At 36.3% G+C, this 26,273-nt stretch overlaps 1 protein-coding gene across 1 annotated transcript in view; it reads left to right on the forward strand.

The window, feature by feature from the left end:
• The window catches only part of LOC149787912 (metabotropic glutamate receptor 8-like), a 183,518-nt gene extending 157,468 nt beyond the window's left edge, over positions 1-26,050 (forward strand). Inside the window, exons 2-8 of the mRNA XM_089975683.1 lie at positions 2,969-3,185; positions 5,318-5,605; positions 6,807-6,932; positions 17,342-17,545; positions 21,062-21,188; positions 22,489-23,419; positions 25,254-26,050. Coding sequence (XP_089831809.1) covers positions 2,969-3,185; positions 5,318-5,605; positions 6,807-6,932; positions 17,342-17,545; positions 21,062-21,188; positions 22,489-23,419; positions 25,254-25,646 — 2,286 coding nt within the window. The 3' untranslated portion in view covers positions 25,647-26,050. The remainder of the gene's footprint in view (positions 1-2,968; positions 3,186-5,317; positions 5,606-6,806; positions 6,933-17,341; positions 17,546-21,061; positions 21,189-22,488; positions 23,420-25,253) is intronic.
• The last annotated feature ends 223 nt before the right edge of the window (positions 26,051-26,273 follow it).

A 26,273-nucleotide genomic window follows, 5' to 3' on the forward strand; every position in this document is an offset into this window, starting at 1 on the left:
TCTGGTACTAATGAAACATAATGCATCCAATCATAGGGCTTCTGTGGTCATGTTATCTCTGTTGCGCCTTCTGTGGTATCATATAATTACAAAACCTACATTGTTTTATTATTTATCGCTATATCTATAGGATATTTACGCATTGTGTACTATTCTTAAAAAAATGATTTTATCACACCTGAAATTTTATAAACAATTCGTCTGTGAAAACATTTCATTTATCACGATAGTCATTATTAACACATGCCTTTATTGTACATTTTCTTTTTCTGTTATGCGTAGCTTATGTTTTATTCACTTTTCATAAATACGGAGAAAAAATTGCCAAAAAGTCTGAAGACCGACCGATTAAATATCGTTAATATGATGTATGTGTACTAATTATATTGTCGTGTATGCATCACAATTAATTTGGTTACACTGGACAACAAATTTTTACAAAAGTCATGTTACTGAAATAAAATTAGTCAATTCTTATCAATTTTTATGTGCTGAACACGAATATGACAGTCAAATTGCAAAATTGGCTCTAGTTTTTTTGTAATCAAGGAAATTAATGTTTACATAACGAAATGCATTCCAATAGTAAAAGGTCAACTGTAATAGCCTACCTATAAAAAATCAAGTTATTGACTACATCTTAGATTTCTTCGCCTGTCTCTTGTACAGCTGTTCGGGAGCATCTCTGAGGAGTGTCCAGCAGTAGTCAGCCAGCATTGTAGTGGACCATTTTCCCTGGTATCTTTGTTCCATTATTGCGATATCTTGATGAAAACGTTCGCCGTGTTCATCACTAACAATACCACAGTTGCTAGGAAAGAAATCCAAATGGGAATGAAGGAAGTGAATCTTTAGAGACATATTGCAGCCAAGTTTCTTATACTTCATCAACATGTCTTCTACTAGTTCCTTATAGTTTTCTGCCCTAACATTTCCGAGGAAGTTTGTAGAAACTAGGCGAAAAGCATTCCATGCTTGTTTCGCGTCACCTTCCAGCAAGTTGTTGAACCGGTCATCTTTGAAAAGCTCTCGAATCTGAGGACCCACAAAAACTCCCTCTTTAATCTTTGCTTCGCTGAGTCGAGGGAATTTTTCATGCAGGTATCGGAATGCTGGCAAAGTCCGGTCAATGGCTTTCACGAAGTTCTTCATCAAACCTAGTTTGATGTGAAGGGGTGGTAGCAAGATTTTCTGAGCCTCAACCAGAGCTGGGTGTTGGATATTCTTCTCTCCAATGGCTACATTCTGCCTGTGAGTCCATTCCTTCCTCATGTAGTGCATTTCCCTTGCTCGGCTATCCCACTCGCATAAGAAACACATGTATTTTGTATATCCTTGCTGCAGTCCCATTAAAAGGGCAACTACCTTCAAATCACCACAGAGGTGCCAGCTGCACTTGTTATACTCAATGGAATTCAGTAGCTGCCTTAAGTTATCGTATGTCTCTTTCATGTGGACAGCATACGCTACTGGAATAGATGGAAGAATGTTTCCATTGTGCAAAAGCACAGCCTTGAGACTCAGTTTCGAAGAGTCCACAAATAGTCTCCATTCTTGTGGGTCATGAGTGATTTTTAAAGCATTCACGAGGCCCTCAATATCGGAACAGAATATCAGATTACTTTCCTTTCTGAAGAAAGGCTCCAATTGCTGGTGGCGCTTTCGATATGCAGTAATTGTGACATCTTCTTCTAGAAGATTCCATTGTTGGAGTCTTGATCCTAGCAATTCTGCCTTGTTCTTTGATAAGTCCAAATCACGAATCAGGTCATTTAGTTCTTCCTGTGTTATTCTGTGTGGGGTTGATGATGCACCACAGTGAAAATCTGGATCACTGCATGCTGATGGACCAGGAGAAGAACAGGTCGACTCACCTTTGTCTTCGTCAGATGAATCAAGAGAATATTCTGCTGGAGGTTCTGGAATAGGAAGTCCCTCACCATGTGGAACTGGTCTCAATGCAGACGGAATGTTTGGGTAGACTATTCTCGACTTCTTTCGCTTCGTTATTCCGCCGGAAAGAGGAGGAACCAAGCAGAAGTAACAGTCATTTAGGTGGTTGCTTGGCTGTCTCCACACCATTGGGACTGCAAACGGCATTGATGACCTTTTGCAATTCAACCACTGTGAAAGCTGTGTTGTACATGTAGCACAGCATATATGCGGAGCCCAAGGCTTGTCTTGGTCACCAACCTTGCATCCGAAGTAAAGATGATATGCCTTCTTCACTTGAGAATTGATACTTTTCTTCTGGTTGGCAAATGTCACTTCCCCACAAATATAGCAAAAATTGTCCGCGGTATTAACACACTTTCGAGGCATTACTGTTCTTTATTGTACGTAAATGGATAAAATAATAAGTTTTATGTAACAGTAGCTTGAACTGTCTCGCACAACGTCTAAAATATTTTAAATGCTGAACCTATCTGATTGGGCTTTATATAGTACACTGCTTACGTCAGCTTCAGCAGCCGCCTGGCATTAGTATAATAGGCCTACACATGTATAGTACACTGCTGACGTCAACTTACTTCAGCAGCCGCATGGCATTAGTATTGCATTGCATCAGAAAATGATGCAATCAACTGTGGATGATGTGAGCATGATGGTATTATGCAATGTTACATCATTATTCCGGATGTTGCTGCAGTCCTACTGGAGAAATTTACACAGTGAAACATAGAAAATGAGGTATATGAATATCTTCAAAACGAGAGCCAATACAAATTTTTCACGGTTATATTCGTGTTCGGCACACCAAAATACTACAGATTAGGGCCTTTTCAAGTCAGTAATGATTTCACTGTTGACCAGTGTTATATTCAATGTTACCAAATTTTATTCTGTCCGTTTCATTTTATTCATTTGTGTCACCAATCTCAGAATACTTATTACCAAGATGTCTTCCAAAATTAAACCTCGCACTTCTAACACCCAATAATTTGGCACACAATATTTTATTTTATAGATTCCTCAGATAAGCTACGCATCCACCAGTATCGACTTAAGCGACAAGTCCCGGTTTGAGTACTTTTCTAGAGTCGTTCCACCAGATTCGTTCCAGGCCCAGGCAATGGCAGACATTGCGAACTATTTTGGCTGGAACTACGTCAGCACCTTGGCCGACGAGGGTAACTACGGGGAAAAGGGGATCGGGGCCTTTGAGGAAGCAGCAAGACAATCAGGTGACAGCATGGAAATAACACCGATGTGTATTGCAACCATATGTTATAACGGAAACGAATTCTGCACATTATGCACTTGCATTTCATGCCAAGTGTACACATATGTCATGTCTAGTACACAGGGCGGACATACAAGGTTGTAAATGTCATAGAAATATCACATATGTTTGGTTAATATGAGCTTTACTGGTTTATATTACTTCATAATTAATAAAGGATCTATGCATGCTTTTTTAACAGACTGAACGCAGAACTTTTGAAGTTTGTATAGTCTCGGACTCAAGGACGATTGCTATATAGGCAAACTATTAGAGAAAAGGCGTGAGGAGAAGAAAATGTTATTTTATAACAATATTATTGTGTTATTAGGGTAAATTAAACCCGCATAATAACTTTGTGACGTCACAAAGACATTGTGATATGTTATGCAAGCTATTCATAAAATCAATTAATGTAGTGAAAAATCGGGCACGAAAGTAACGAAATACTGCAGATAATTTCAAATCTTTCGCACGCTGGAACTCGATTAAAGTGGGATTTATTCGACGCATTTCATAAATGTTTGCGATGAGCACTCAGGTATGAGACACTATATATATTCATGGCTAAAACGAAGCGTACTGATATTACTGTATACCCGGTATAACAGCTCGTTCACTGATCTGTTTATAGTTTAATTATAATGATCCACAGTTAAATTCCATCGCACTACATAGTATACATAACAATACCTATTAACTTTAAGACACACCTATTCCTCACACGGTTAAGATTCTAGTGACCTCTCCATCAAAGTTCTGCATTTACGACCATATTTTGACCTAATCGTAAAACGAAGACCATATGAGACCGGTTCATTAATACTCTAGAGACACTATGCATTGATAGTATATACTATACAGCGATGTGTCATCGACACATATAGTAGTAATTCTAACTATTATGCGCATTGGTTAGGTCTACAGAACTAAAGGTTTTACTGATCATACGTCCTAAAGTAGAAATCTGATAAAGTTGAAACAGAAGAGCTCATACAAAGATCCTTTTAAAATGACGTTAGGTAGATACAGAGTACATTTGGTAAAAGGTTCACTTTTAATATTTTATAATTAAGCCATTTGGAACTTAACAAAAAATCTGTTATATTGCAGTCATTATTTTTAGTACAGACCTAAATTAGTTAATTAGTAAACCAAGTAATATACTGTAACTAGTAAAATATGTTTCCGAATTTGTTAGACAGTGACGTCATTTGCACAACAGCACTATCATTCCCATATAGGGCAGCTATACCTAAAGGGAAATTGTTGTACATTTTATAATTTTATTTTAAAGATCGTGGTTGATATGTATCCGCGGTCTCGTGAGAACTCGAAGTCTGATGCAGTTGTCAACGGAACATTCTTTAGCAAACAGAGATTGTTTGACTATTACTAGATTTAATGAACATGTCCTGGTTCGTCGCTCGTCGAAAAATGTAGCAACAATTGACTTATTTTCACAAAATGAGAGTCAATACGAGAGTTTCGGCAAAGGAAGAAAGTCTTTCAAAGTTCAGATCAGAAATGTTTTGCTACTATGGATGTGTGAATCAGCGTAAACTATCCATGATTATCTGTAACCTTTCCCTTCAATAGAGTGTGTTCTAACAGGAATAACGTTGCTTGATGGCAAGATTACTGCTTGTGATATTCTGTACAACTTTATTTCGTATAATACACGACGGTTGATTCAGGGAATGCACTTCCTGTTATGTTGGTTTATAGATATAAATTTGAATCGTATTTCATGTATATGCATTTCATTTTCAGAAAGAAATCCACTGGGGTGTACATGTACCCGTGCACCAAAAAAAAATTCACCTGCAATAACTCGATATTGTATGCTTAATCATTTTTGTTGTGGTGTGTTTATAACAGAGAGGATTATAATGCTGCTGCGCAAGAGCATGTCTGAGTGTTGTTACAAGAAGTACAGGTTCAATACCTGCTTGAAATATATATATATATATATATATATATATATATATATATATATATATATATATATATATATATATATATATATGACATAATGCTCCACAAACGTATAATCCTGTCAGGCGATTTAAATATGGTCTTATCTTCTTGTAGGAGTTTGTATCTCACAATCAGTGCGGATACCCCGAGTGGTTACGGACGCAGACTACCAGCGAATAGTGAAGGAACTTCTGAACACTCCCAAAGCTCGCGTTGTTGTAATGTTCGTAAATGAGGACAACTGCCGTAATATTCTGGCTTCTATGAAGCAAATGAATCAGACCAATGAGCTTACATTTCTGGCGAGCGACAGCTGGGGTGCTAAGATCCATCCAGTGTATGGTCACGAGGAGAAAGCTGAGGGAGTCGTCACTATTCTGCCCAAACGAAGTATGGTTAAAGGTACATTATTATATCCATGCCCTAAAATGTGTCTGCGCGTCCCCCCCCCCCCTTAAGTCACGGTAAGAGAAATGTTTTAGTTTATTTTATTTTAGGACATATATAACTCTGAATTTGTCAACTGTGTATTTCAGAAGCCATTATGACGTCTGGCGTTTGCTTTTCTAGGCTGATCCCAATGTTTGTGGAAATTACGTACATAAACCAGGCTACTCAACTGAAATAGAAGCATATTTTATGTTTACCATTTGCAAGTATAGGTGTAAATATTTCAAAACTATTTCATCCATTTTAGGAACTATATATATATATATTTCTTAAGAGGTGTGGTAGATACCCAGAGCAGCCGTGACTGTCAAGAGTCGCGCAACATAACTTGGTACGAAGAAATTAATTCACAGTTGTTAAATCATTATATCACCTTAACTCAGTTAGATTTCTTCCTCTGCGAATACCTGGACTGATTGCCATCAACGATTAGATTATGTACGATTTGTACAAGTTTAGTAATGTGAGGGTCTTCGTCTGTGTTTGACATTACAAACGCTTTATCGGCCTTGAAAATGGCATCTCTTTTGCTATCAGAAAGTGACGGTCGTTCTTCTCGAAATCGATTTTTTACTTGAGTTAGGAAGTAATGTGATAAGTTATGCTGATAATATTTGAATCATTTACTTTGTTTTCAAGACCTAAGTAAAATTGTAATTTCTATGAATTGTAACAGTCGGATAACATTATTATATATTCTACTGGAACGAAGTCACAGTTGATACTCTTCATCCTACAATAAAAACTTCACTATTGTTATGAGTAGTTTTGCTAATCTTAACCAGATTATCCTTTAAAACGAAATAGTACAGAATTAACAACGCTTAATGTAAGCTGTGTGTAGTGATCCTATTGAAACTTCCAGCAATTTCAATATATGAGAAGGTTTTCGAGTTATTCTGAAACTTTTACTATTTTAAGGTTTCAGTTATTCGGATTGTAGAATTATATGAATCAACCCTCTTATATATGGTACGAAGTAGACAAATGTTTGGAAAATGCATGACAAGTCAGAACGGTTTCCCACACGTTGTCACACTTTACGTATTTTCAGTAATTTTATAAAATCTGACAGATTATCAGGCATCTTCTTTTCAAATTTCATCAGTTGTTTTAAATATTTTTCTTGTCATTTTCATAATTTCAATTGCAGAGTTCGATGACTACTTTCTTAATCTAACAATCGCACACTCAAGAACTAACGTTTGGTTCAAGGAATATTGGGAAACGATCTTCCATTGTTCATTCAGTCGAAATGGGAATCAGAGACAATGTACAGGTAGGCAGTACTGTGGCAAGTTAGTATGAACAGACGGTTTACGGTTCCACACGACGCATGCCTGAATAATGATTATTCGAGTCTGTTCAAGAAGGGGAAAACGTGAAATTGAGAGTAAAGAAAACTTTGCAACTGTTTGGGGTTTTTTTGTGACTACTCAAGATACCTTTGGATATGCGCAGTGTAAAACTGTACATTATTGCATTATTTTTAATGCGCATATTTTTGTCTACATAACTCATATAACAGCATATGATTATTGATTAAGAAAAAAGACGTAGGTTACTTGGACCCTAACAAGTCTGCGGAATAAAAAATGCAATTAGAAAAATAACTGACTGTTGCTAATCTGTCAACAAAGGCATCACGACTAACAAAGTCAATTTTTATTGATTGAGAATACATGGTGCTCGTTACTTAAGCGTTTCTTTAATTTATATTTATCCAGCCAGTTTTCCGGTTTGAAACAAAAGCACTTAGTTTCAATCGATAAAGTTAAAGACACATACTATCATTAATTTATTATAATGATTTTGAAGCCAAAATCAATAAGATCATGCCATAATGCCGTGCTTTGCGATCAAGGTAGTGTCGAAAGGCCAATGAGCATTTTTAGTCGCGTCAGTATGTCATTAGCAGACTGCCAATCTTGCAATAATAACTATACTTTATGACTATACGAATCAATTAGTTTTTAGGGTTGCTACTGATACGCTGTACTTCTTGCTTTGATAAACTTCCGTGATTACAAAATGACTGAGTTGACATCAACCACCTTGAAGATTAATAAAGTCAAAGCTTGCGTGCAGCACATTTCCCTGGGTTGAACATTAATAACTCGTGGATGTTGGTGTGCGTTTCCGCGGTCTGACGAAACGAACCTGTTCCGACGAAGAGTTTATGATCCAAAACATCTCCATCTTTACTCACGAAAACAGTTTAACTTAAGCAAGATACGAAATAAATTTTAACAAAATTATCTCAGTTGAAACTCTTTTAAACTCCTTCCTTTTATTACATATTAGTTATTTATTGTAACCATTTCTCTATGCCAACATACAATTTGCATGTGTCTGGGATGTTTGTATATTCACTGGATTACAATCAGCTAACCAAAGTCCACAGTGAAACATTTTGATAGTGAGGGCATCGCCTAAGCATTGCCCAGCAACCGATTGGTTAGATGATAGTGGGTTGCATTTGCTTAACGTATACTCTCAAGAAAGGGTCTTTGCCCAAGGCAAGGAGACATTTACATATTGAAGAATCAGTAAACAAAGAACCACCTTGCACGCAGATGTTTAAATACTTGTAACCATATTATTGTTCAGCACGTTTTATTCGGTGTTATATTAAAAATATTTTCATTTTTTTGAAAATTATTCTTGACACGAAATTCAGATATGTCTTTTGAAAGACCTAAATTACTGGAAATATTTTGAAAGTCGTTGGTTTTGATGACAATGATTTTGCTGTTTAAGTGATTTAGTTTTGTGCTTGCTATTTTAGTTACCTGTACGGTTCCAGCCAGTCATGTAGTGAAAAGCTAACCCCTGGATTAAACATTCCTGAAACGTATATCTTAAGGAGGAATATATGATGGGTAAAATAGCATAAAAAATAACAAAGATTCGCAAGACCGCTGGCATACACATCCATGCGTATGTATATAGCAGATTCGTTAGCTTAATAGCCAGTTTCTTGAAACCTTGAATTCGTTTTTCTCACTTATCGTACGCTTTAAAACATGTAGCTTGTGCGTACATAGTGGAGCAGTGGATTGTACAGTTACTGCTGGTAAGTTGTTATCTTTGAATAGTTTCTTAGTATCCACATTTTTATCAAATGCTATTTGAAAGCTATTTCTTTCAGTAATAAAAACTGTGATTATTTTTTCATCATTTATTTTGGACATTATGACATTTTGCTTTATGACAGAACAAAAATCTTGCAATTGCTTTATTAATGTTTTGCAATTAATTTACGCTGAGCTTTATGCTTTATTCTAATACGATTCCAAGAAATTTTATTTACAGTACTGATACGTTTAAATTCTCAGTTGTTGTTTGTTGAGGCTGACACGTTGTTGTTCTTTTGGGTATAATGCCATTTTCAAGCACATGATAAGCTATATATGGTTGCCATTATATTTTGGTCGAACACCCCGTGAAGAACCACGCATGCTACTAACAAAATTTCCCACATACACACGTAAACCGAGCCGAGACTCTAATCAACGTGGACAAAGGTGAGATGTAAGTGACTTGTTAAACCGGGCGCCTTAGATCAACCGCTATCTTGGGACCATAGACTGACAAACGAAACTACTTCATATAATTGTTGCTTACTCACTCAATCCAAATTTTTTGTTTATATTCCCGTTAATTAGAAATGAGTTGCGCTGTATAGGAGCCTTCATGTGTTTACAAGAGATGCAAGCACAAAGGTTTGATAGTATATGAAAATGAGGGAGAAGGTTAGGCCGTCAATATTTTTTCACATAATCTGATTGGGTAATTAAAGTAATCTGACTCAAGTCTAATCTAGATTACAGCATTGTTCCTCATAAGTAAAAAACGCTGCGAATGACCGCGTCATAATACTTTGTTTATTGTTATATATCTATTTGATTTAATTTATATCTGATTTAAAAGTTTGTAGGTTTTAAATTATTTTCATTTTTTAATTTCATTTTATGTCAAACTAATGTAGGTTTGCTTACTAGGAACTCGATACTTTTCCAGAAAATTATCTGGTTTAGAACACTGAGACGTATATTGTTTCTTTTGTTGTGTCATTTTGGGAATTACATTTTAATGTTTATTCTAATTATCTGGATTCTAAAATATTAGGTTGTTCCTCTGGAAATAATTTGAGTGCTCATACAGAATTCTTGAACAAAGACATTTTTTTAAAAACATTTATTCGGATTTCCAAAACCGGAGTGTTTCTACAAGGAAATGTACACAACCACACTCTACATGATACAGCATACGTCATCGTCTTCCATCTTGGATTTTTCATCGGGACTCGAACTTGAATTCATTAGAACATTTCAAAATTAGGGCTTCTAAAGTTGTATTCGTGGATTATTCTTGGATTATTTTTGGATTTGATTCTTTAAACTGTAAGTTCTTGTTTTTTTAATTTTACATTATTGTTCTAGGGAAATAAATAATTTGTTAAATTCTTTCAAAGCTTGTTGTTGTCAGTCATTCTTGTATTACTGTTTATTTGAGCATAAACACGTAACAAAATATTGTTTTGGTTAGGCACAATAAATATTTATACTGACTGCGTTAACAATCAGCTGATATCATCATAATTATCTTTACAAAAGTTAAAAAGATATAGACCAAAACAGTAAGTTAACTTTAGGAAGCCATATTGAAATATATAAGGTAACATTTCCTGTATAAAATTTGTTCATAGGTTTTCTCCAGGATAAGTCTGTTTGGTTGGAAATCATAACAGTGTAATATCTTGGTTCTATTTGGAGGGAAATGTGATTGGTTGGAATTTGTCTATCCTCTGACTATAAATGGATATTAAATATTAGATTTATCACGTGATGTGAGTTTGTCTAGGTGGATATGGTAACAAAGTAATTTGTTGAATCTGTTTTGGTGCGAACTGTTTTCATAAAAACTTATATGTGTGATTGGCTTTTTCTTCTTGGTCATTATGAAGTCAAACTAGGTTTTATTTGATTGTGGAAAACTAGTGATATTTTGCTTTGTTAATCATTATTATTATTATACTTCCAAATATCGTACCCTAGATCTAAAATTGCCTAAACCACTCGGCCACTCGGGGCCCCGGGAACCAAATGCGATATGATCATTACTGCACATGGAGTACAACTGGAAATTAATATCATGCCACCAGTTTTATGGGATTATGGGAATGTGAAAAATTAACACTTGGCAGCCATGTTGAAATGTAGAGGAGAAAAATAACTTCAATGTTTTTCACATGATAAGTCTGTCCTGCCAGAAATGGGAACAGTGGCTCTGTTTAGCGGGAATTATACTACTTTGGAGTTTTTCTGCCCCCTACCTCAAATGAATATTGTGTCGTTTATCAAATATACTGCGTCTGTCTGACTAAAAATGGTAAAAGTGTACTATGTTGCGTCTATTTGGCAGGAAACGTAATCGATTGGAACTTGTCTGCTCTCTTAGAGGAAATATAACTACATTGTAGTTTATCAGATCTGAAAGAGAGAGAGAGAGAAAAGGAGGAGTGTATCTTAACCATACTGAAAAGGAAACCACAATCCAAGACATTCATACATATCTCTTTCAGTATAATCTCCTGGATAAAATCAGAATGAAATTTCAAAAAACATATCCCGAGCTGACGAAAATACACATTTGCCTACACGCATTATCGGAATACATACTCATTTGCCGACACACAGTATGGAAATACATACACATCTGCCTACACACACTATAAGAATAGATATACATTTGCCACACACAGTACTGGAATACATACACACTTGCCTGCACACAGTATAGGAATACATACACACTTGCCTACATACTGTATAGGAATACATACACACTTGCCTACATACTGTATAGGAAAACATACACACTTGCCTGCACACAGTATAGGAATACATACACATCTGCCTACACACACTATAAGAATAGATATACATTTGCCACACACAGTACTGGAATACATACACACTTGCCTGCACACAGTATAGGAATACATACACATTTGCCTACATACTGTATAGGAATACATACACACTTGCCTGCACACAGTATGGAAATACATACACATCTGCCTACACACACTATAAGAATAGATATACATTTGCCACACACAGTACTGGAATACATACACACTTGCCTGCACACAGTATAGGAATACATACACATTTGCCTACATACTGTATAGGAATACATACACACTTGCCTGCACACAGTATAGGAATACATACACACTTGCCTGCACACAGTATAGGAATACATACACATTTGCCTACATACTGTATAGGAATACATACACACTTGCCTGCACACAGTATAGGAATACATACACACTTGCCTGCACACAGTATTGGAAAACATACACATTTGCCTACATACAGTATAGGAATACATACACATTTGCCTGCACACAGTATAGGAATACATACACATTTGCCTACATACTGTATAGGAATACATACACACTTGCCTGCACACAGTATTGGAAAACATACACATTTGCCTACACACTGTATAGGAATACATACACACTTGCCTGCACACAGTATAGGAAAACATACACACTTGCCTGCACACAGTATAGGAATACATACACATTTGCCTACATACTGTATAGGAATACATACACACTTGCCTGCACACAGTATAGGAATACATACACACTTGCCTGCACACAGTATAGGAATACATACACATTTGCCTACATACTGTATAGGAATACATACACACTTGCCTGCACACAGTATAGGAATACATACACACTTGCCTGCACACAGTATTGGAAAACATACACATTTGCCTACATACAGTATAGGAATACATACACATTTGCCTGCACACAGTATAGGAATACATACACACTTGCCTACATACTGTATAGGAATACATACACACTTGCCTGCACACAGTATTGGAAAACATACACACTTGCCTGCACACAGTATAGGAAAACATACACACTTGCCTGCACACAGTATAGGAAAACATACACATTTGCCTACACACTGTATAGGAATCAATCTCACGTTATTGAATTGACGATATACTGCATTTTGTCTTAAAGTGAATGATATTATTTTCAAGCGTGGTTAGTCCATAGAAATAAAATATATTCCATCTTTGACATGTTTAGTCCCTTTCTTTACACATTTCAACATATTCGCTTTTATATAGGTAAGCTGTAAACGATGCCTCATGTCGGGCCACTAACAAAACGTGAATTTCATATAAAGGTAGCCGTTCCGTTGAGAAATCTATGCATTAGTAGTAAAGTGGGGCACCCTAGCGTCGATGGGACTTACCATTACAAACAGGGTCCCGGCACTCTGGCGTCAAGTGGAATTTAACATGGGGAAATTGAACATGGGAAATAGAGGACCGGCACTATAGCGTCAATGGGAATTAGCATTACAGAGAGGGTCCCGGCACTCTGGCGTCAAGGGGAATTTAACATGGGGACATTTAACATGGAGTGAATGGGGAATGGAACATATCGATTGGGATACCCTGGCATCAAGGGGAATTTAAAATGGGAATATATCGTGGGACTGTCTAGCGTCAAAGGAAAATTAACATGGGAATATATCGTGGATTATAAACACTTACACAACATTAAGAAGAAAAAAATTGAGGCAACAAAGAAATTTCTTTTCGAGGCCTATGAGGGCCCTGAAAAGGGCCTTTATTTTTCTTCTGCTTTGTCTTCTTCTTCTTATACTTTCTCCAGTTGTTCCACCATCTTTTAATTTTTCCAAAAAATCTTTTTTCTTCCTTTCTTCATTTTATGGCATCCAGTCAGGATGGCCGATTGCTCTAAATTTCTTCTGGACTTTCATCCAGTTGTTGTTGAGTTGTTCAAATCTTTCTTTTGTCTTGATATTCTCTTCTTCTTTCATCTCCTTTGTCCACTTTTCTTTAATCTTCTTTACCTCTTCTGTCAGCATTTTTATCATCAGTTCCTCTGCTATTATGAGTTGGTCTAAGCCACATTTCACAAAGGACCATTCACTCCATTCCAAGATATCTTCTAGGAAGCACCTGACTCTCGTGACATGATCAAGGGCTTCCATCAAGCTACATACTCTCACATAAGGAGGGTCAATCAATCTTCTTAACATTTTTTACTTCCTCTTCTATCATGCCCTGGAGAAGATGAATGGCTACTTTAAGACTAGTCACTTGTCTTGTCACAAAATCCTTGGTAACTTGATACTTCCATTCCTTCTCAAGCCTTTCCACTACGTACTTCCCATCCACTATCCAATGCCAACAGTGCTTTAGTTCATTTAAAACCTGTATGCTCATCTTCTTTGCTTATTCCGTTGAATGGCGTGAACGACGGACGCTTTGAGATTTTATTTCTAAAGCACGGACGTGAAGGAAACCATCCCCTACTTTTTCTTCTCATATTATCTACTATCCACACAAAGGTGAGGAGACAAAAAACTAACCATATTATATACTATCCACACACGCAGACTAGTCAAATCAAACCTCAAACTATACTATCCACAAACGCGGAGAAGCAAAAACATAACCAAAATCTACCATCCACACACGCTAACATGCCTGAAAAGGGCCTTTGGGTATTTGTTTGTTTAAATCAATTTAACTGCCTTAATCCTTTTCCACGGCCAAGGCCTAATTCTGGTTTGCCTCCTGTCGATGATGTTTTGGTAGAAATCACTAAGGGCGGTACGACAAGCGTAGTCACAGGATTGAGTTGTCTAGCTCGGGAAGGTCTTATTTTCTTCGGTCGTAATAAAGAAGTCCGATACACTTGTTTAAGACTTCTTAACTCTGCTAAAATGCTTAAAAGTACCGTGACCGTTTGACTTGCACTATCTTGTTTCTTCGCTGCTTCTTCTTCCTGTCGTTTCCTTCTTGCCTCTTCTTCTCGCTGTTGTTGAAGAAGAAAAGCTTTCTCTGCTTCTTTTGCTGCTGCATAAATTTCTCCAATTCTTCTTTCTGTCTCTGTTTGAAATGATCAAAAGGAGAAGGTACTGGCAAAAGTACTGGTGCCGAAACAAATTCTTGCGATGTAAGAAAATCCACAAAATCCCAATTAAAAGTAGCCTCGTCTGAAAGTAGGTCTGTGTTAACTTGGGTAGTCGCTTCTATTTCATCGCTTCTCGTCTCCACGAACGGTGCACCCCAATTCATTGTCTTCTTAGTTTCCGTCATGATTGAAATCGGTGTCGTATGGACTGACTGCGTACATACGTTAGCGCCTCTATATAGGGTATGTGACGTCACAGACTGCTCTCTTCGGATTGGACGAATGAGTCCGTGTGGTGACTGAATTTTGTAACGCGTGTTTGGATTGTCAACCAACTCTAATCCGTTTCGAACTTCTCTTCCCCTATAAATAACCGCAGTTCGCTGCATTCCTTCACTGTTTTCCTCACAAACATGTGGACCGACGTAGAATCCTCTATTTTCGTATCTTCAATGCTGTTCCGTACGGACTTACCCATGTATGTTAGAGCATCGTTCACCAATGTCAGGATGACGGATACAAGCGTTTGGAAAAGAAGAATTTATGTGCGGAGACAAGGCTGTTTAAAGATAGTTATGATCTACGGACTAGAAGTCAGACAAAGTTTAAGGAAGAGAAGACCACAATGTCCTCCATGTCAACTGAATAATGTTAATATAAACCCAAAGACCCTTTTCAGGGCCACTCATAGGCCTCGAAAAAAAATTGCTTTCTTGTCTCATTTTTTCTTCTTCATGTTATATAAGTGTTTACAATCCACGATATATTCCCATGTTAATTTTCCTTTGACGTTAGATAGTCCCACGATAAAGTCCCATGTTAAATTCCCCTTGACGCCAGGGTATCACAATCCTTGTCAATATGTTCCATTCCCCATTCACTCCATGCTAAATTTCCCCATGTTAAATTCCCCTTGACGCCAGAGTGCCGGGACCCTCTCTGTAATGCTAATTCCCATTGACGCTATAGTGCCGGTCCTTTATTTCCCATGTTCAGTTTCCCCATGTTAAATTCCCCTTGATGCCAGAGTGCCGATACCCTGTTTGTAATGGTGAGTCCCACTGACGCTAGGGTGCCCCACTATACTACTTGCATCCCTTAAAATATTGCCCAAACATGAAACCATTCACGGGTTTTTCTAGTAAAATCTTAATCTCTGACACGTAACGTTTATGTATGATTAATTGCTCTAATTGCCTTTCTAAATTTAGAAGAATAATACTCTTTGATGCAATTAATTAAGACACAATTTAATCATGAAGTATTTCAGAAAGTCAAACTGTAGTAGTTTCTTATATCTAAGGTTAAGGACAACATATAACTATTTTGCGGAAAAGTCACAATTAAATAGATTTATGTCTAGTATCACTTAACAATAGACTACAGAACATTAAAAAAAGTTATTTTGACCTTAAATGGCCGTAGTGTTTGTTTAAACATGAGGATACGTTATATCTTGCAAATGAGTCTCAATAGTCAAAAGCGTATTTTCTGCTTTGTGTAATGTTTGGCAATCAACATTAAGAAGTTAGAGTTATGACTGGAGTCAAGATAATGTGAATGGGCGGGACATCACGCTACGTGTCTGCAGCATGATGCCCCACTACTAGATATCACTATAAACTCTCACACTCCAGGCATCGTAGCGATATGACTGAAACTTGTTAAAGCTAAGTTAAAAATCCAAAATACACACAACCACATACACCCCCCACCCACCCACCCCCCCACCCACACTAATTCGTGTTCTATTAAATCAATTCATGCGGTGTATCGTTTAAAATCTAAATAAAAACTGTATTTAGGCTGCGTACACTCAGAACGTTTATACTGAATTTAAGAGTAGTTTCTAGGCTCTACACGAGAGCACACGAGAGTACAAAATTATATATTGGAATAACCTGAACCGTTTTTATATGGCAATGGTCAATTACCTCTAAATTATTATACTCTGCTTAATATTTGTATCTCTTACTAAATCAAGTCATATGTGGCATTCTTTAAAATCTAAATAAATGTATGTATTCTGCGCTACGTCTAGGACATTTGAATTAAACACACACACACACACACACACACACATAGTTAGACATGCACTTACCTGGATAGTCTCCTTGTATATGAAAAGGCAACCAAGATAGGGGCCCAGTTGGGGATCAAGGCGCTAAAGAGGACTCTGATGTTTTAAATCAAAGTTCAGTCATGAGAACACTTTGAATTCTTGTCATTCATAAATATATACTAAATCATCGTCTGTTCAATTTCCACACTATCCATCCACTAAAAAGTATACACTCCACAGAAGTGTGTATTGTGCTTCACGAATTGGAAAGCATAACTGGTGTTGAATGTAGTTATTTTATTCTGTTTGGAAGACCCAGATAATATAATTGTAAGAGATTCTTCGAACAAGTAAAACCTTTTGACAAATTTAATGAATCAGTGGTTTATTTATTCTAAACTATTTTACATGTGGCATTCATCACCTTACATGGTTTACGATATTCACTTTGCAATGTTCTTGAAACAGAAACAAAATCTTAATGATTGGTTTTGATAACATGCTTGTTCCCTGTCTAAAGAAACGCTATAAAGATGATGTTCACTACAAGTGTACATCTTCATGGTGGAACGAACATCTTAAATCCATTCCATTTATCTACTTTCATTTTATTGAGGCAACGAGAGGATGACAGACTATGGTGTACCGTATGAACAGGAAGGACTGGTCCAGTTTGTCATAGATTCTGTGTATGCCCTCTCCCACGCCATCCACCATCTTCTAAAAGATACCTGCACTGGAAGCTTCAAGAGCTGCCTATCACGTGGGCAGTTAAGTGGTGAAGAGGTTCTAAAATACATCCGAAACGTGTCTTTCACAGGTAATAATGCAGATAAGCTTGGATTTTTACCACTCTTCTGCAACATTCCATGAAAATATGTTCAGTTGTTATTATAAACGAATTTAAATCTTAATTGTGCATGCATTACCATTTTATCGAAAAATGCAGTGTCAATTTTACGCCAGTTGCAGATTATTTTTTTGTGTGAATCTTTCAGAGATATTTAAAATTAGTTATCCAGTAACTAGGATCTGTCTGCAAGGTCAATGAAATACACATGACTTATATGGCCAGGCTATGGAGCTAGTGGAGGATTACTGTCATTTCTAGCTTCTGTTCAGTCTTATTTCACGATGTGGTTGAATTACTGAACGAGCATTGGGTGTACGAAGCTTAATGCATAGGAATAAAACTGCCATGACAAGTTATGGAAGTCGCATTTCGAATGGCTAATATGAATCTTCCAATATTTCACAATATGCAATCGCAGATGAGGGTCTATGTTGCTTGTTCTACTGACCGACACTAACAGACTATACTTATTGGCCAATCCTAGCATCATGAGCCAGACAATATGGGTATATGCAGTTTGCAGTTGGATCAGTCTTGTCTGCGTGTATATATGGCAGTTTTCTCTCCGTGAGGGTAATGCAACGCTTTTGCGTCAGGTATATTTAAATGCATGCGCTAAGATACACATTTTAATTGTTCATCTTAATACACTCAATATGCATGTGAAGAGACAAAAATATATTTTTTGTTCTTTTGAAACGCGTGCGGATAAATAAAGATTTCTAAAAGCGTATCCTAACCTTTCAACGTTACCTAGAACCAACATGTAAGGGACAATGTTGATTTGCGAAATTTAGATTTCAATAAGTAACTGCACAGCTCACGTAAAAGACAACAAGCATTTTTCGTAATAAATGCGAAGGGGTATAACGAAAGGGAGAACGAAATACACATAATTTAGTATAATTACTTCTAAGTCGTAATTTGTTGCAACGGAACAAATCAGTTACAGAAACTCAAGGTGGATAATTATCATTCATTAATTACGTATGAAAGCTCCTGCTGAAATTCTCACACATATGACTATGTATTCTTTGTAACATTACAAAAACAAACAGAAAAAGTTATTTTCGAATGAGTTATACAGTCAGAGATGAAACATCTCTAATTAGAGGACTGATTCCCGCATGTATACAATTTACTGTGTCCTAAATCACTATTAGACGGCTCACGTCAAGTGACAATAACATTTGCGTCAAAAATCATGACATGAGACAGGCTTAAAAATGCTCGTTAAAGAAATTTATTCAATTCTTACAATCATAAAACCGACTTAGTATAAATTTATGTACGTTTATGGTAAAAATTTCCTGCAATCTGAATTTACAAATCAGCTGTTGTATATAAAGTACTTCAGGGTTACGTCTTATTACCAAGGAAAAGAGTTCTGTAAGATACCAGTGAAAAATGGTATGTCAGTATTTGTTTTCAATGTGCATATTTACCATATTAGCTAAACCATTGTCCAGGTCTCGCTAGCATTACAGAGCTATTTGACAATAACGATGTGATAAGTACTCGTAATGTCGTGATTGCTCCTGCAAATGTAGCTTATTTTCTTCATATAATTATATTTATCTTCTCATTATATACGTAATAATTATAATAATAATAAGAAGAAGAAGAAGAAGAAGAAGAAGAAGTAGAAGAAGAAGAAGGAGAAGAAGAAAACAAAGAAGAAGAAGAAGACAAAGACCAAGAACAAGATACGTTTATTATTTATCAGGTGATATTGTACAAACAAATTTATACTCATGAAAGGCAATAATTCGCCGAGTTTCGGACATACACCGACCAACTTGACTTTGGCAATAGCCGCATGAAGTTATGGTCATTCAAGGATGCATATTGCTTTATGTACTTCGTCGAATAGGTTACATTTCTCATCTTTTTGTAAGAGTCAAGCACCAGAGGGGATGACTGTACATGTGACTCCTCCTACTCGTCATCGTCATTATGCCTTTCTTTCTCCTTATAGAGACATGCACAAAGATAGAACATAATGCAAATATGCACACAAATGCGTAAACATACATCGACACACATGGACAGTATTCCGAATGGCCTTTATTATAGAAATTACTTTCTTTGTTTCTTAAATATCATGATAGACAAACTCCGTGATTCAAACCTAATATAGGAATAATCTGAGAAATTTTAATTACTTGGTATGATTGTTTCCTCAAGGCCTTTTATTTTTGCAACATTCCTCCGTTGGCCACCTGTATACCCGACCCATCATTTCGTAAATTCGACCCCTTTCATTAACTGGTCATGTAAAGACCTAAGAGAGAAGTAGGACTGTGTTAACCTATTCTGTCACAATAATCTACATTTGGAACATTTTGTAAACCATTTGACTCAGTCTGAAAATAAAGCCAAATTCACGAATGCATCACAGCCGGTTTGTCATTGTTGTCAGTGAAGTAAAGAAAAATTTCGTCTGCAAAAATCAATTTTTATGTCTGAAATGTGATGCAGTTCCTGTCTATTTGTTCCAGCTCACAAGATACAAGTTTTGTTACGTGATATACAAGTTCCTTAGGCACACACAAACAAGCTTCTTTTGGCATATCTTATAGAATATATTGTTGCATGTGAAAATATAGGATTGCCAAATATGAAAATTATTTTGTTAATACTTTTTATATTTAACACTACAGTATATATTACATTGCATGTTTTAAAGCAGAAATCGCTTATTCAACCTGTTAGGTAGTAGTGTATGCATTTTGCAACCAAGCGTTGTAAAATCGGATATAATGTAAATATTGTTTATAACTTTCTAAAGTTTGTACTATCATCACATTCGTTTTCAAATTTTGTATGTCTTTTACATCAAGTAATCAAGAATCAGTCAAAGGATCACTACACTGCATCGTCTGTTAGTGAAATCTTACGCCGTATAATGCAACTACACATGTAATCAGATGTCCAAAATTAACATCATGTTTGGAAAATACTATCCAGCATATATGCATACAAGCGTACGTGTGACTCTCCAGCCGTTGTGGTCAACTAAAGACCAATTTTCCGAAAGGAAACATCTCTATTATCATATTCCACTTTTCAATTGACCTCTTCGATTTGAGTACAATGCTCAGTCAGAGTATTAGTATAACTATTTTTGTTGGCTTTTACTACCGAAAAGTCATGGTCAATTGCATCAAATATTTAACGAATCTATGAATGTTTCATGAAAAACTTAACGAAAATGTCCTACGTTAACAGCATAAAATGTCCAGGTGACCCATCTGGTCGGATACACTGGTTTCCCACAAACGAATGAACTACAACCTGCAACAATGCATTTAAGTAAATTCTAATGTCTCCGTAAAAAGACTTCGAACCATTTAGCTTTTCATTTTTGGCAACTGTAGCAATGCCGTCTGGTCGGTTCTCTTGCAAGAAGGAACACATATACAGAATTATATATGCATTATCGACAGCTTCTTAACATATTACAGTAACATTTATCTTCAGGAATCAGTGGCGATTTGGTTCGCTTCAACGAAAAAGGTGATGGTCTTGGGAAGTATGACATTTTCCAGTTTCAGAGAATCACAGATAGCAAATTCGATTACGTCAAGGTTGGGGAGTGGACTGACAAGTAAGTTCAACAAGAGCGCTTGGATATATATATATATATATATATATATATATATATATATATATATATATATATATATATATATATATATATATATATATATATATATATATATATGATACTGCTGAGTACAGTCTGCTGCCAGAAGCAGATCAATGAAATACGTATATTAGATAATTCTTGAAAGCTACCATAATGTATTTGGGGCATTTGAAAGATTTTGAATCTCACCATGCTATACAGCTAAGTATTTTTATTTGTGATCAGTATATCAGTGCATCTAATCCAAGTGTTCTCCACGTGTTCGCAGGCTGAGTCTCCAATTAGTAACAGTTCATTAGTGTTCCCGTTTTTGTACTTTGTTCATACACTGGAAAACTACACTTACACCACATGAACAAATGATTCAGAACGTTTCAAACACCCCTCGTATTATATTATTAATACAGACGATACAATCGCTGCAGGATATAGTATAATTGACACCCTATCTCCCAACTGAAGAGATGTAAAATGTTGTTATGCAATTGGGTCAAATTTGTGCATTTGCATTCTATTCACGGTCAGCAGGGATTTGAACTGGTTTTGGTCCAATAGATGCAATACACGAATTAAAATTGTCTATTGAATTTGCCTCTCCATGTGTTTAATTCAATGAACCTATTTATACACCAGGATTAGAATACAACAGCATGCAAAATCTTGGTGTATAGTGTAATATTCTGAAAAATATAGCTCGTGTGTGTGTGTTTAGGATTTTTAACGTAGCTTTAACAATTTTGCAGTCATACTGCTACGATGTCTGCACTGTGGCAGTTTATAGCGATGTCTAGCACAGGGATATCATGCCGCAGACATGTAGCATGATGTCCCACCCCGACTAATTATCCTGACACCAGTCCGATCAGTCCGAACACTAACCTCTTAATTCTGAGCGCCAAGCGAGGCAGCTGTTAGTACCATTTTTGTAAGTCTTTTGTATGACTCGGCCGCGGTTCGAACCCACGTCCGAGGTGGACGCTCAAACCACTAGGCCACCGGAGCGGTCAATATAGGTCGTTGTTTTCAAAACAAATGTATGCATGGGTACTTTGTTTTTCTGAAGGACACCAAAACCAATGTAGGCACCCATGCATCATTTTGCCTGTGGTAAACAAGAGCTGAAGGCGAAAATGACGTAACTCTCTTATTTCCTCTGAATGCTCAAAATTACCATAAGACTGTGCGATGTAACTCACTAGCTGCTTTATTCTCACGACTAAAATATTTACAGTCCTTAAGACACAATTTTCTATTGCAGGTTGTTCATAAATAGCAGCAAGCTTCGATGGAAAGACCAAAGTCTAGTGCATCCTCGATCAGTGTGCAGCGAATCGTGTCAATTCGGATACGCCAAGAACAATACGGACGAGACTGCCACATGTTGCTGGCTTTGTATAAAGTGTGGCGACAGTGAGTATTTGTTTAACGAATTTACGTGCAAAGAATGTCCTGAGGGTCACAAGCCAAATGCCAACGTAACGGGATGTGTTCCCTTGCCTGTTTTCCACCTTGACTGGGATTCTCTATGGGTATTGTTGCCTGCGTCATTTTCCACTGCCGGAATTATGTCCACCTGTTTTGTCCTGTATGTATTCATACGCCACAATGCGACACCGATCATCATGGCGTCAGGCAGGGAGCTGTGTTACGTCCTACTGACGGGAATAATTTTAGCCTACACCACTTCATTTGTACTTCTCACGAGACCTTCCGTTATACTTTGTACTGTCAAGAGATTTATTCTTGGAATTTCACTGTGTTTGATCTATGCGGCTATGTTGACCAAGACAAACAGAATATATCGTATTTTCAACACAGGTATTAAAGTAATGGTTAAAAGACCAGGATATACAAGCCCGAAATCTCAGATATTTATATGTATGTCCTTAGTGTCTGTGCAGATAGTTGGTGGAATAACATGGCTATGTTTTGAAAAGCCGGAGACCATGTACGAACAGCAGCATAAAGACTTTTTAGTATTGAAATGCAAAGCTAGTCAAATAGCGATCTTGTTGTCACTAATGTACAATATGTTTCTCATTATACTGTGTACAGTCTTTGGTTTCAAGACTAGGAAAATACCTCAGAATTTCAATGAAGCTAAATACATTGCCTTCACGATGTACAGTACATGTATTGTGTGGCTGGCTTTTATTCCAATATACTTCGGCGCAAACCACGATTTTAAGGTAAGTAATTTCCTTGCTAAATATAGCCAGTACGTTTTGGAAGCACATTGAAAATGGATATATTCAGTCAAAACACGCAAGCATTAAATCATCGTCATGGTTAATTTACACAGGCGCTTAAAATAAACTGTCTTAATTTCATGAATAGCATCTTGAAATTACATCTTGAAATTACATGGGTTCGATGAAATATTTGCAAACAAAAATTCATATTATCGATCACTGCAGCCCAAGTGAAACACACGCACACACACACACACACACATACACACACACACATATATGCATGCATACTATGTCCAACCGTAAACAACATAGACCTTGATCTGTCAACGCATAACGCCCCTTTAGATCAGGGTCACTGCTGTTTTTCTACTGATTACTCCAGAAAAACTACATATGCCTATATATACGCATTGTGCAACAACAGATCTGGATCTACGTAGTGTGCCGTTGAACCTGATTTATAAATGAATATTACGGCTCATGTACAAACCAACATCAATTTTGTGAATCCATACAAAATACTAAATCTTCAACAATCTTACAATTTTCCTTTTAGGACTTCGATCCCACAATTGCAAAGATGTCTATCATTTCCATGATTTATTTATGATTTTCTTAACTCAATTATTTAAATAAAGATCACGAATGCATCCGATTGGAATGCACGTTTATTGTACTTTGTTTTGAATTTAGGATTCGATAATTAGCACTTGGGATTCTCATCATACCAGCCTTTATTTGAATTTTCTACAGTAAGTTTCTCCAGCAAAGCTATAATTTAATATATCATATCAGTATGTTAGGTTTTGTATTTATGATTAGTATATTTATGATTGTAGCAGGAATACAAGTGCGTTCGTAGCGTGTAGATGTTGTAAATGATAATATAAATGTCGAGAGCGCAACCGCTTTTAAATTTATTTTATTCTAATCAATATTGAGGCATTGCATTGAAAATTAAAATTTTAAAATGTCTAAATCTCTTTTGGATAGAGTTTAATTGCATGGATTTGTTACATGTAGCATTTCTGAAGAGTTTTTTTTATTAACTAAATCATTTTCCACTAGTACTGCAGGAGTTTGTTGTTTTGCAAGCGAAGATGATATCCATTATGGATAAATTAGATGGAACGTCTAGAATTATTGAATCCTCTTTAATACGATGAAAATAATCTTTTTCATTAAGACCCAAACGATCCTATTTAGCGTAGGTCTCATTGAAACCATTGACAAACTGGTCATACGAGCTTCCTATGTCAGTGTGTCTGGCTATATTTTTAGAATAATTCCCTGCTAGATAAATGTGACTTACATTCACAGATTAACTTTGGAAAAGTAAGACTTTAAAAGTTAACGATCATTTATCATCCGTTATCTATCCGTTAAATCCATTTGGGTCAGATTAAGGTTGATCTTTGGACACATTGAAAATGACAAAATGTTATCAGGGGACAGCCGCCAGTTTGTGAAGGAGGACATTTCTAGACAGAACATTAACTACATTCTCTTAATATATCTAAAACTTGACTTGTAGCTATTTTGCAAAGGAACTTAGACAATAGAACACTCCCAAAATATAAATATTAAAGCTAACCATACATTATGCAGCTTTAGGCTTCGGTGTGGTAAAATTGAAAGCAAACGGTGTACGGACAAAGACGGTTCAATTCTTAGTTGGGAAGTCAGTAAACTCGTTTAGTGATAAAGATACAATAGCGATGTGTCAATGCAGTGGGTAGCATAAACAGATGGTTTCTATGTAAAAGTGGCTACATTTACTCTCCTAAAAGTTCGGTAATTCATTTATATTGCTTCTTTATATTTTCAGATTGAAACTACATCACTATGTATGTGTGTTAGCATAAGTGCCTCCGTTGCACTGGTATGCCTGTTTGGACCCAAAGTTTACATAGTAATATTTCAACCACACAAAAACATCCGCCAGGCGGCGACACCGTCATTGCAGACGGCTAGTAGAAGCTTTCCCAGACCTTACGTTCCGGCTCAGTTCTCCATTACAAATTGTGACAGTGACCGAAATGGCATCGCGCCGAGCATGAATAATGCAAACGCAAAGATAGATAATATCACCAGTATGTTCTCTGACAGTATGGAAGAGGGCGAGGAAGACGAAGATGAATTTGGGAAAGATGATGAAGAAATTGAAAATCGGCCCATGGAAGACAAAGCTACATCCACTAACGACATCAATACGTTATAGCTATACAAGCACATTGGTGCATATCGTTCCGATTTTTATATTCTTGTATCGAGCGAAAGTGGCTAACATAGCTTTGTGTGTTCGTGGATCGTTGTATTGAAAGCACGGAAGATACGCGAAGTCCCTGTATAGTCTCCAAACAAAAGGCAAAGGGAGTATTTATAATCCAAAATTTACCACACAAATAAACGCACTTAGAGAGAGAGAGAGAGAGACACACACACACATACTGATATCAAATAATTTTATAATAATCATTTCTTTTTTTATACAATATAATATTATAATACTGTTAATACAAGTAAAATCTTATAATTCGAACCATTCTCTCTTGCCCATTAGTAAATTGTATGCGCTACTAAATGTGTTTTAAGATTTTAATTGAAGTTAGAATAGAAGAATTATCATGAGACACGGACTGAATTTAGTATCACTATATATATATATATATATATATATATATATATATATATATATATATATATATATATATATATATATATATATATATATATATATATATAGTTACACACTTTTATACTCGCTACCAAAAATGAATCGCTTTACATAAAAAGATATCATATTCAAAATGTATCGTATTCAACATCCATCATTTGTTCATCATAG

The sequence above is a fragment of the Sinohyriopsis cumingii genome, chromosome 11, assembly GCF_028554795.1.
Source record: "Sinohyriopsis cumingii isolate HCF-2022 chromosome 11, ASM2855479v2, whole genome shotgun sequence".
NCBI classification, from domain to species: domain Eukaryota; kingdom Metazoa; phylum Mollusca; class Bivalvia; order Unionida; family Unionidae; genus Sinohyriopsis; species Sinohyriopsis cumingii.